Below are 13,391 nucleotides of genomic sequence, written 5' to 3' on the forward strand. Positions count from 1 at the left end.
AGTGAGTTTCAAACATCATGGAAACCAGAACGAAAGAGTGCAATTTTTCAACAGCCGAAACCAACATTCTTCTAGAAGGTGTTCGAGCCAATTACAAAACACTTTTTTGGGAATTTCAGCGAGCCTGGACAAAGTTCTCTGACCACAAGAGCAAAAAATGTTATTTGGGCAGAAGTACCCCAGCAGGTAAAACCATTTACACTCATTGCTTGAGCCTTTTTGCATACAAAATGACCATCTTATTTTCATTTGTTGTTATACCAATGGGTCACTTTTCTCATTATTTTTTCTTTCTGTGATACACTTCAAAGAGTATCCTAAAAATATGTACAATATTCTTCAAGTAAGTTGATTTATCGTAAAGGGGAGACACTGCAGGCGAAACTCATTTTTATTATGGGCCAGTTTGCTCTATGAACATATAAACTTTTTCTCCGGATGAGTTTTTTTCCTGGTATTGTACAAATTTTCACTGTAGCAGCTCCTACAGACACAAAACTTTCCAGTCTTGGACTGAACATACTGAAGCTTTGCGAAGAAGTTGACGTTCAGATTTTGCCTCATCTTGTGGGGTTAGATCTTATTCAATAAATCAGACTAGAAATTACATATTAAGAAAAACAGATGATTAGACAAAAACTGGGGATGAAATACTCTTTGAGAGGATTGCTCCTCCAGCTGTGGGACAGGAAGTGGGTATATGGATGCTGATTCAGGGGCATACAGGGGTCAGGTGATGTGAGTCGACAGTTTGTCCTCATTAAAGCCGAGCCTCTCTCATTCAGTCACAGACACTTTCAGCACATCAGCATGCTCACTTACACATGCACACATGCTCCCACCCTCTGGATACCAGCATAAATGAGTAAAGACACACACACAGACACACAGACACACACACACACACACACACACACACACACACACACACACACACACACACACACACACACACACACACACACACACACACACACACACACACACATCAGATAAAGCTCACACAGAGAACCAGCTCTGCAGAGGAAGAGGAGGAGGAAGCTGTGAAATGCTGATTTGATGCACTTGTTGTTGAATAGGAGAAATTGTATCCTACACTCAAAAAAAGGAACTTGGGTTTTTGTTCAATCAGCACACGTAAACCATGAAGCTTTTACTGAATTATTTGTTTAGTGTTTAGTGGTCAAACATGATCAAATCATGTTGTTTCAGCATGATGTGCAAAATCGTTAAAACAACAAGATCGCTTTATGTAAACTCAACCTCACTGGTTTAGGTAGGAATCTTATCTGCAACACCTCTTCAGAGCAGGGGGTGGCAGTAATGTCAAATTGGCCCTATTCATCAGAGGATAATTTGGGCATCATTTTTAGTGGTGCATGTTCCCAAGATGCTGGCGAACAATCTATTCACTGTGGTGAGGTGTGCATGCATCTGGACATGACTCTGTAAACTTTTGTTTGAACAACCGGTGTGAATTCATTGAGTTGTTTTTGCTGTTATAGCTCATGGAAACCATGAGTAAGAAGCTAAGTCAGCACATATGAGACCCTGCTATGCATTGTGATGGTACTTGATGGGCACAGATCAGCTGTCTATGCCTGACAACTGCGACCCCACAGTCTAGGCTTGTTGGGACCAGACAGTCTGTGCTTGTTGGGAGCAGACTGTCTGTGCTTGTTGGGAGCATACAGTCTGTGCTTGTTGGGAGCATACAGTCTGTGCTTGTTGGGAGCAGACTGTCTGTGCTTGTTGGGAGCATACAGTCTGTGCTTGTTGGGAGTATACAGTCTGTGCTTGTTGGGAGTATAAAGTCTGTGCTTGTTGGGAGCATACAGTCTGTGCTTGTTGTTTGCAGACAGTCTGTGCTTGTTGGGAGCATACAGTCTGTGCTTGTTGGGCGCAGACTGTCTGTGCTTGTTGTTTGCAGACTGTCTGTGCTTGTTGTGCGCAGACTGTCCGTGCATGTTGGGTGCAGACTGGCCATTTCTGCTCAACTGGCATGGATCGGTGGTTGTTGCTCCATATGGCCTAGCACATGCTCCCAGTGATTTTTACAGTTTTTTAGGTTAATTTAACAAAATGTGTTGATGAGCTGTGCTTTTTTGGCCAATTTTTAACTGAAGTGTTGATTACACAGCCAGTCCATGCAGTGGTGCACAGACAGCCTACATCCCCTTTGTCCAAAGCCACGTACAAAACAGCTCAGTCCACAGCAGGGTCTTATATCCACTGTGTATCCTTGTCTTATCTTAGTGGATATGTTGAAACAACCTTTACAAATAAGTTGGACCCACACATTGTAAAGAAGAAATGACAAAACTTTATGTTCACACAACATATTAACAATAAGTTGGTTTAACAAATTGGAGTCTTGCTAAATGAAAGAAATGTATTTAGGTGAAAACAACATGGCCAAGATTAATTGAATTTTCTTACTTACTTTTGATGGAGTATATGTGACATGATAAAATCATGTTCATCAAATGAATTATTTTTTCGAGTTTACAGAGGAACAGACTCTGAGTTTGTCCCACCTTCAGGTGTCCTGACCCCCCCCCCCCCCCCCCCCCCCCCCCCCTTTCTGCATCCTCACCTGCTTTCATGCTAAATCAAATACAGACTTGAAAGAGACTCATGGACCACACCAGAAGGGGACTAGCAAAAGTAAATAAACATGGTGTCTCTGGGCCAGGGAGAGGAGGGAGAGGAGGATGAGGAGGATGGAGAGAGGAATAATAAAGGAGAGAAGTAATACGAGAAGAGAAGTAAACTCAGGGGGGCTGGACAGAAACCTGGCTCTAACAAAGGAGTGTGTTTAAGAAAGAGGGGGCAGAAATCCCATTAAAATGTTTTTCCAACTCAGACCAGAGAGAGGTAGCTGTTGAGTTCTGTTTGATATAAAATCTGCATTTTACGTCTGCTTTATGTTGCCATAGATTCAAATGGACTGAGATGTATGGTCAGACTTTCATTCAGAGTTTTTCCCCCCTCCATTAAGACCAAGGGTCTTCAACCTGTGGCTCTGGAGCCTCATGCGGCCCTTTGACTCCTTTGCAGTAGCTACTTGTAGCTTTTAAAAAATGTTACAATAAAGAATTGTTATTTTTCATACAGAGGGTATTGATGGTTAAAGACACTGACACTGAATAAAATCCTGTGTTAACATTTAGTTGAACTAAATCTTCATCCCATCTGTCAATAAAGCCTGCCACCGCTCTACTTCACCTCCTCCAACATCAACAGCCCACCAACTTTCCATGCACCTGTGGCTAACCTCAAGTTTTACAGCCCTGGGAAGAGAACTACATCTACAAAAAGACTCATCTGGAAGAAAATAAAATAAATAAATAAATAAATATTAACAGATCGGATCATTACATGTTATCAAATTCAAGAATTCTTTAAAAATTATTTGAAAGAAAATTGTCAGGTTAACTCTGAGAGACTGGAAACTGAGGCTCATGGGTAATGTGGATATTTTTTCACTTCTAGAAGTTATTATTATTATTATTATTATTATTATTATTATTATTATTATTATTATTATTATTATTATTAAACTTGTCCGTTCAACTCCAGCTCTGCTGTCAGAGAGTGTCCATGTGGTCACCTCCAAACTGAATCTTCATGAACTGATGTACTGACTGATCAGCTGACCCATTTCTTCCGTCTTTTCACAGGCAGTGCTGGTACCGCAGTGACATTCAACAACAATGGGGACGCTCCTGGACGCTACGATCTGTTCCAATACCAGTGGAACAACCTGACGGGGTCAGGGTACCGAGTGATCGGGCAGTGGACGGAGCACCTGCAGCTCAATGTGAGTTCACAGATCCTCCCTCCATTTCATTCCCTCTGTCTGCTCCCAGGTGAGCTCTGCACACCTGTGTCTTAAAGCCTTTCAACACAACACCTCAACACAGCTGGATGCCTGCTTGAGCTGTGTGTTCGGTGTCTGTGTGTGTGTGTGTGTGTGTGTGTGTGTGTGTGTGTGTGTGTGTGTGTGTGTGTGTGTGTGTGTGTGTGTGTGTGTGTGTGTGTGTGTGGTGTAGTTCTTGAATAGTTTTTGTAGTCTGACTTCCTGAACTGAGTTTCCTCTGCTCCTGCCCGGCTGCTTGTTTGTCTGTTGGTTTTTGTAAACACACCGTAAACACACCGTAAACACTAAACAGCTTGTTTACGGTGTTTTAACGATGAAAACTGGTAACTATTAAACCATATATGGTTCTTGTTATGAGCAGTTATTAAAACTTGATGTATTTTTGAACATCCATTGTGTGTCACATACTGTGTGTGTGTGTGTGTGTGTGTGTGTGTGTGTGTGTGTGTGTGTGTGTGTGTGTGTGTGTGTGTGTGTGTGTGTGTGTGTGTGTGTGTCTGTGTGTGTGTGTGTGTGTGAAACAGACTGATGGAAATGTTACAGCTACAGCTGATAAATCTACAGAGCCTCTCTAAAGCTCAGCCGAACTTATAAACCTACAACAACATCAGGGCTCAAAATCAAAAAGCAGGTGAACATTCATTCTGGTTGGTCTTAAAACAATCCAGCAGCCAGCTTGGCCAGTGGTAAATGAGGCACTTTACCCTTTATAACATGGGATATGTGGGCGTGGTTTCTATGGGAGCCCAACCGTCCTCGGGGACATCATATGCCTCCATGTACACAGACGCCTCTCTCTGGGGTGAGGTGGGGTGAGTCAGCCTGTCAGAGGAGAGTGGTCTTCTCCTCCCTCTTGTCACATTAACTCCAGTGTTGCCAGGTCTGCTTATTATGAGCAACTTTGGGCTTGTTTTTATGTAAAGTTGCCCCCCCTTTGAGCCACTGCCTCAAACCCCTCCAAAGCTCCTGTCCTAAATGAGTAAAGAATTGTCAGGATAATCCTCCTATTTACTCGAGTTTCATTGTATTGTCTGATTGGATATACATTCTCAACTTCAGTGTCAGATCATTGAAAGCTTAAGTTCGTAAAATGTCACATGAATTCAGTAACTCTCATAATCCTTAGAAAAAACTTGGCCAGTGTAAATTCTGATTGTCAGGTAACTTTAGAAGCTTGCCATCCTCATTGGCTGGTGATGAGAAAAGCTAATGTAGAGCCCTGAACAATAGAATAATTTAAAGAGCTTGGAGCAGAGTCATTAATAAAGGAAACAGGATTTTCTGATGAAGTTTTGCAGGAAGACAAACCTGGAGCATGCATTTGGTACATTGTTCAGAGAGCAACTGTAACCAGGTTTATCTTTAGTCATGTGCTGGTTTGTGCGGCCTTAAATAAACGTCCTCCTCCTCCTCTTCCTTGTCCATCCTGAGTGAAGTTTAAGCTTTTTGCATCCACAGATGTTAATAAATCTCTTAGAAATGCAGAGCAGTGTTATCAGGTCTTTTTTTCCCCATCACGTGTTTTTATCAGAGCCCATCAGAGACTCACTGCAGGATTATCAGGCCAATTTACACCAGATTTACCCCTCTCTACAACCTGAGGGGGATCTTAATTGGGGGCTTGTTCGGGACAGATAGTCAGAGGAGATTATCTGATTCTGTGAGAGCTTTACACTTTTATTAGTCTGTTTGATCCGACCCGGCTCACAGGAGGCAAACAGACCACACTGCAGGAGAGAGCTGGACCAGGAAAACTGGTTTCAGACCTCGACATGTCGGATACTCTGGTTTATAACTGAAGAGCTGCAGCAAAATCACTTTCAATCAGGAGAGACAAGTTCCTAACACTCTAAAGATGATTTATTCATGAAGTATTGTCAGAGAGATAAGGTGTTAACCATCTATTCCCTGTGCAGTTCAGACACTGAAGGTGGAGGTGTTAGCTGATGGTGTAGGGGGTGACTGGTTGCCAGTAGCTAGACTAAAGAAATGAAGGAAGAGTGTGGTAAAAAAACAAAACAGCAACAGAAAGAGAGGCCAATGCTGGAAGCTGACAATCAGCTGGTGAGTACAGGAAACAGGCGAAAAAACGAATAAAGTGAAATCAGTGATGTGGTGTGGAAGCAAAGAGGGACACTAAGGTAAGGCTTCTGGTCTCCACTGAGTTAGTGAGACAGCAGACAGCGATGAAGAGGAGAGTGCGTCACAAAAACACATAAATATCAGTCACACCTGAAAACAAAGCAGCCTTTGGATCAGCTTCTTTTGTGTTTTCTGAGCAAAATAAGTTTGATTAAAAAATTAAACAAAAGTAAGAATGCCTCTTTCTGTTACGGATATGTGCAAAATGAGTTTGTTATGAGGCTTCGCATATAAACAGTGAACACAGAAGGGTTTCTCAGTTCACAAATAGTTCTTATTTACCAGGTTAGGCTGAACTATGAGGCTACAAATAAAAGTAAATCAGGAGCTGTTTGGGACCTGAAAGAGTTGGCTCTTCTCTGGGAGCCAAAAGAACTCACTGTCTAAGGGCAAGGTCACACTGGCCATTCAGTGTGCGTCCTAAAAGGAGCTGAACTTCACAGCACTGAGTCTGATGAATGGTAAAGACACAGAATGAAGTCTCCATACTGAGCTTTGGCCACAGCATCATCCCCAAGACTCTCAGCTAGATCGTCCTCAAATAGAGACCAACCATAGGTGTGCCTTTAATGCCAGAGGCCCAGGCCTTTATTTGGGACAGGCCTCTGTTTGAGGCAGGCTCTGCTTGGTCTGTTCTTAGATTTCACCCACTGTCAGTGATGAGTGTATGATTTCCTCTTTCTGTGTTACCTCCTGTGTGTAATGTCAGTGTCATACACGTGCAGCTGATAAGGGATGGCAGAGAGATGTTGTCAGTTTGGCCTCCTGTGAACAGATCACCTGCTGTTTGAACAGAAAAATCAAGTCAGGACTTCTATGATAGTTAGTGCCCCCTACAGGCCTGGGGCACTTCTGTTTCCATGCCTCTGATGCAGTGGCGATTGCTCCAAGACTGCAAGGGAAGCTCAGCTTCCCCTAAAATGTTCCCAAAAAAGTGGTGATATGTACTGCTGGTTGTACATTTCATTGACAAAATCTGAGCTAGAATTCCTTCATCTTTTGTTCAGAATCAGCTCCTATCACAGGTAACTGGCTCCACCTCCTTCTGATTCATCTCTGCAGCGTCTCAGCGCTTTAACACAGTCGGACGCTCAGGGTCCTCTGACTTCAGCGGGGAAGCGTAGAGTGGGTTGTTTCACTGTGGAAACTGGACGGTCATTGGATAAACGCTGGGCTTTGTCCCGCCCTCGGACGCTCAGCGTCTCTGGGGGTCTATGAGGCAGTGGGCTGGCTTGGACGCTGGGTTTCTGCATGATGATTGGATGATCTGTCTGAGGCTGAATCCCTTTTTGATTGACAGTGAAATGAGCCAGTCACTGATCTTGAAGTATAACCCTCCACCGGAATATCTTCTCAGTTTTACAGTCAGTTGTTCTGGACTGATCCTGAGGCTTTATTGATCCCCAGTGAGTTTACTTTTCTTAAAAACGACGAGCATTGTGTTTAAAGGTTCTTTCTCTTTGCACCAATAAGCAGCTACAGCTACAGCTGTGGAGCTTCTCCCCCTGTCACTCACTCTTACAGCCTGTCGTAGTCTCACATAGCAGCTTCAGCTGCGAGCAAGCTGGCATGGAGGGTAGAATTTACGTTTAAATAAATAAACAAATTTACGATAAATGAGCTTCCCCTCCTTAACTGACCAACGGCCGCCAATGCTCTGATGGTAGCTCTTTTTCCGTTCCTGTTTTATGACCTCACTAGCTTTGTGTGGTGAGGACTGTCAATTGTGTGTTGTTTGTTGTGACCTCTCTAGCTGGAATCTGTACTATTTTTCCAAAACAAAACTCCGTTTTCCATGAGCACCATCACCCAATGTGCAAAAGACATGTCTCTTGGCAAGACGTGTTTGGAAGCAGAAAGACTCTCCTGTTTCTCTTTCTTCTGCTCTTCTGTCATTTTTCTGTCTGACAGTTAGGCTCCAGTGTCCACCATCACTACATAATTAGCATTCAGCAAAAAAAACAGATCTATGATAAACTTTGCTGGCTGGGCTATCTGCAGTAAATAGACTCATGTCCCCCTGAGAAAATCTGACTATGACTCCCCTGTTTCCACCAAGTAGTTCAGTTCAGTTTGTCTCAGTACAGCTGGCATTTTGTGGCATTTCCTTTGACTAAAACCAGGACAGGCCCCCAAATTACCGACCCGTACCGTCCCACTTTTTGGTACTGAAGCTGAAATTCTTAAGCAGTCTGTTCAGTCTCTGTCTCCTGGATCCTGTCTGCTCACAGCAGGTGAAGCTCTGCTAATGTGGTGTTGGTGTCTGGTGTTAGCTCTGTTAGCCACGTCGATGAATAGCAGGATGCTACTCTGGTATTCCCCCTGTTGCTGGGTTAGCACAGCTAGCTCGTCCATCTTATTGGAGATATTTCTTACGTTGCCAATAACGATGGATGGAAGGACAGGTCCATGTCGTCACTTCTTAGCTCACACCTGAGAACCAGCACGTCGTCCTCACCTCCTTCTCCTCACCTTGAGGGAAACATCAGGTCTTTTACCAGTTAGCATTGACATGCTACAGGCTGCTTACAGCTGATTTCACATGTAAACAATGCAGCCATGGTTACATGTAGGATCTCCAGACAAACACAGGAGAAAAAAAACAGAAAAATATCACTGAAGCCACAAAAAGGTTGGCGTCCGTGACCAACAAATGAACCATACAAAGTAATGATCCCCTCCAAATAAAAAATGACATAAACAAAGACAAAAAAAAGACAATAAACAGACAAAGAAGAGAGAGTTGCTGCAACAGGCAGGTACATAAACACAGTACCTTTTGATTTTACGTGAATTAGTACCTGGTACTTTTGAAAGAATTCAGTCAGTACCTATAAAAGTACCTAATTTGGTACCCATCCCTAGTGACAGTGGTTGTTGTATTTCTCCTGGTGAAGAAACAAAGCTTGATTGTTCTTTGTAACAAAGAGCCACATGCCAATCACAAAGAAGACAAATTGCTGGATGTTTTCATTGTTGCTCTTTGTTTACTGTGTTGCATTTTTCTTCTTCATTGGATTCACTAGCGGGGTACACTGTGTCACGTTATTATTTAACTGATGCGGCTATCAGCATCCAGCTTACACGCCACCTGCCAAGAAGGGCCCGGTTGGCTGTGGAAACACAAACAGGATCAGGTTTTACTGATCCAACCCGTACCACACTGTACTGATCCAAACCAGACCACTTGGGTGGAAACAGGGCTTACAGCCTTTAAAGAGGCATTATTTCTGATGCTGGTTTCCCCTGATGACGATCATTGGAGACGTTGCAGATGGTCCAGCCTCGTTAGTCAGCGTAGCTTCGTTTAAAGATCAGACACCTGAGATCTGATTGGAGAAGAGTCTGTTAAGATTTGAGCTTTTTTTCTGCTCTGCAATGTAAAGAGAATCAACATTTAATCAAGGAGATGCCATAAGTGATATGTGCATTTGTCTGGCAGGCTATGACTGCAAACAAACCCTGTGATTGGTTGTTTTTATAGAAGAGTAAATGGAGCAGAGGAAGTAAAGGTTTGAAATCTCCTGTGAGTTGGCTAACAGGAGCTAACAGCTCAGAGACAGCCGGTCTCGTCTGTAGTGTTAAAGAAGAATTGTCATTTTGTCACCTGTGGAGGAGCCTGTGCAGACTGAAGCTTCCATATTCCCATTTCTGTACAATCTGAGCGTTTCATTATTCTGCAGAAACAGCCGTCTACCTGAGATCCAAAGTGATGTTGAATTATTAACCAGAGTCGTCGCAGGAAGTTTAGTCTAAATCATAGAGTTGACAAAAGAGTTTCTCCTGAGAGTTTAGTTTCCTCAGACATCATTCTGGCTCTGCTCGGCTCAGTGGATCTAACAGGCTTCAGAAAGTGGAAATAACACACCGTCTGATCCAAGGTGGAGTTTACACTGTGGTGGATAACAGGCTGCTCTTACAGCAGAACACCAGATTTATTATCAGATTATTCTGTGGTGTTTTAAAGCTTCAGAGGCACAAACGGTCCTTTCTATTCGATAATCAAACACACCTCAGAACCAGGAGGACCTCCGTCTTTCAGATACCCAGCTTTAATCAGAGTGAGATGCAACCATGGATTCTGCATGAGAAAAGAAAATCACCGGTAACTTATGAAAACACTCACAGGGGGCATTCATCTGCATCAAAGTTCCCCAGATTTTTATACTGAGGCAACATTTCGATCATAAAACCAGTGTGTTAGAGTGAAAGAGAAACCCAGCGTGTTCACATGTGGTGTGTGTTCTGTGTGTGAGTGTTTGAAACTAAACCAAGACTGAGTTTGCATTAACGTCCTCACATGAGCAGGTAAGTGGGAGAGCCAAAAAAGAATCAACCAGCACTGACCTTAGGCTGTATAAAATATGGTCGTAGCCTCTGTGACATCACCCATCTGTTCCTGGAGCCGTGAAATGAAGCCAATCTGCAGCCACAGCCACAGCCGCAGCCGCAGCCACAGCCGCAGTCGCAGACACAGCCGCAGCCGCAGACACAGACACAGCCACAGACACAGCCACAGACACAGCCACAGACACATCTGATATGACGCCAGAAGTGAGTTTCCTTTTGAACAGCTACAGGGCGCCTGTTAATCACATGTCCTGAGCTGTGTCTCTGATTGGACAATCAAACGATCCTAATAACTTCTAAACCCACCAGTAAGTAAAAATATCACTCACCGTACAGTGTGTGCCAATAGTGAAATCAGCGTTCTAGACCCAAGCTGTTTTTTGAACCAGGCTGTAAATATGTGTTTAATGTTGTTAAAGTCTGTTTTTATAGCTGGGTGTGTACGTGACTTCTGGTCTTTCTGCAGCCAGACTCAAGCGGATTCTCCATAAACAGCAGCTTGTAGCACCTCCGTGTAGGCTTCATTTTTACTCAATGGATGTTGGCCCTTGGCACTGGGCTGGAGGATCTCATTGGCTGTCCAAGACACGGGATGATCCTGGGCTCAGATTAAGGCTGTCACTGGCACTGACTGCAGCCCAATAACTATCAGACGCAATCTGAAAGAGAAGAGCTTTAAAAACAAAAGGTCTTCAAAGGCCTCGTCTCCTTCAACGCCACAAACTCGCCGTTTGGACTTTTTCAGAGGGCAGCAAACGTAGGACACTGAAAGGTGGAGAAAGTTTGATTCTCTGAGGATGAAAAACTGAACCTTGATGTCCTGATGGCTTCAACGTGTTAGGGCGAATTTAAAGGCTAAACATACAGACATCCATTCCATATGATATTTGTGAGATTTTAGTTGAGGTAATTTCAGCCAGACCTGCAGCAGGCTTGTTCTCAGAAAAGGTGCTTGTGAGAGAGGTCAGAGGTGAGTTTCTCAGCAGCGAAAAACAATACTCGAAACCTTTGCCAAAAACGTTCCACCCTGATAGGAGAGTACAGGAAATCTCATGCCGTGACCAGTGGTAGTTTGGCTGGAGCCAAACTATCCCCAAAGTGACGAGTTGGCAAAAACAAACACACAATGACATCACTGAAACCTTCCATAAAGATACATGTTCGAAGCTGAGGAGGGGGGTCTGTCCGTCCATCTACCATGATTGCTGTGTTTTGAGCTGTGTGACTTCAATAAAACCCGCAAAGGCTGCCAAGTTGATTCTGTCGTCTCGTCATTGATATACGTATATTTGCATCTGGGAAATCCTTTATAAACTTTACTGGCAAGACAAGGAGATTCCACTGGAGATGTTTCCATGGCGGCACAGTGGAGGGGGCGCCATAATGATCTGGGCTCTTTCCTTCAATGGAGCAATGGAGCTTCAGGTTGGTCAGGGGCATCAAACAGCAGCTGGCTGTGTGGAGATTCTGCAGGGGGCCTCCTTCAGTGACTGGGTTTTTCAACAGGACACAATAGCTGCCTGACAAAAGACTTCTTCCAGAGGAATCAGCTCACTCTTTGGACCATCCTGCATGTTCCCCTGATCTAAACCACATTGAGAACATTTGAGGATGGAGAGGGAAGTTTACAAACATGGACATAAGGTCCAGACAGTGGATGAACCTCCATGAATCCATCTTCACCACTTGGAACACTATTCCCACAGCCTCCAGAAACACTGGTATCAAGCAAAAAATGTCTTTGTAGTCCCTTAAATTTCTCTGATTATTTTAAATCCATTACAAAGGCCAAATTCAGTCCCCCTTAAAGGGATAGTTCAGGTTTTTTGACATGAACCTGTATGGCATCCTCATCTATAGTTATGTACATCAGCACTGTCTTACCCCTGTCAGCGTCCTGTGACCAGAGATCTGGTGCGGTTTTGGTCCAGACGAAAGTTGTCTGGCAATATGGCTGGGGTCACGAAAATGAAGCGTTTTTCCTCTTAAAACAAATTGTGTTCAAAAGAGTGATAAATTTGCATCACAGAACTGCAAACCGGAAAAAAGTCAGACTCCGTTATCGATTGGCACTACTATCTGCTGCGTATCACTGCGCCGCGCAGTGCATCCAGCTGCCCGGTGCGCGTTGTCACTGTCATTACAACTCAAAAAAGTTAACAATAACATGTCTGACTACGACCATGATGAAGATGACATTACATTTAGCACAGAGCCAAGGGGATTTCTTTATGAACCCGAATATACTGATTCTGAAATTCGTCAGATGGAGTTGAACACCTAGGGTTAGCGAGACCTGCTGGGTCCTGCTGTATTCAACCACTGCCTGATAGCAATTGTATTATCAAGGCGTGTTAATCAAGCCATGCTTTGTCCAGTCTAAGTCTGACTAAGCTGTATACATGCATCTTATTAGTCTGATCTTGGTCTGACTAAGCTCACAGTTTGTTTTTTTAAGCTTCATGTAAATGTACTGACTTTTGCTGCAGACATAGCCTGATACCCCCCCACCCCCCCTCCCCACACACACACACACACACACACACCAACCCCAACCTCTTCTTTTTGTTGTTGTTGTTGTTGTTTTTTTTTGTTTATTTTTTTGCACTGTTACAGTCTCAAAAATACCAGTAACAGGCAGATCTTGTGTTGTGTCTGACTTGTTCCAACACAGATGATGAGCTGCTTGGTGTGGTGTGATAGTATTGTGGTTTGCTGTTTTTTTTAATCGGCAGAGGTAAATAAAAGCACACGTCCTTCGTGTGGTGTAATTTCCCTTTTCTGAAAACCCTAATTACAGAGCAATGATAACACAGTATCAAGGTTTGAAAGCTCTTTCCAGCTCAGGTTACAGACGTACTTCTCTTTAATTTTGCAGTTAGTCTGATCTCAGAGACACAGCAGCATGTTTTCCTCACTCTGAGGCAGCCATGTTTTTTTTTTCCTTCCTCACAGTAACAGCGTGCAGCGCTGCTCTGCTTCTGCATTCAGGCTGTGTCTCTGCTTCTTCACAACA

The 13,391-nt window shown here is 43.6% G+C and overlaps 1 protein-coding gene across 2 annotated transcripts in view; it reads left to right on the forward strand.

The window, feature by feature from the left end:
• Positions 1-13,391, forward strand: part of grm7 (glutamate metabotropic receptor 7) — a 378,422-nt gene that overhangs the window by 253,590 nt on the left and 111,441 nt on the right. For both annotated transcript variants that reach the window (XM_074669750.1, XM_074669683.1), the window contains exon 7: positions 3,684-3,823. In XM_074669750.1, coding sequence (XP_074525851.1) covers positions 3,684-3,823 — 140 coding nt within the window. The remainder of the gene's footprint in view (positions 1-3,683; positions 3,824-13,391) is intronic.

The sequence above is a fragment of the Halichoeres trimaculatus genome, unplaced genomic scaffold, assembly GCF_033239565.1.
Source record: "Halichoeres trimaculatus isolate MK-OKI-2021-1 unplaced genomic scaffold, fHalTri1.1 fHalTri1_scaffold_1, whole genome shotgun sequence".
In the NCBI taxonomy this organism is placed as follows: Eukaryota; Metazoa; Chordata; class Actinopteri; order Labriformes; family Labridae; genus Halichoeres; species Halichoeres trimaculatus.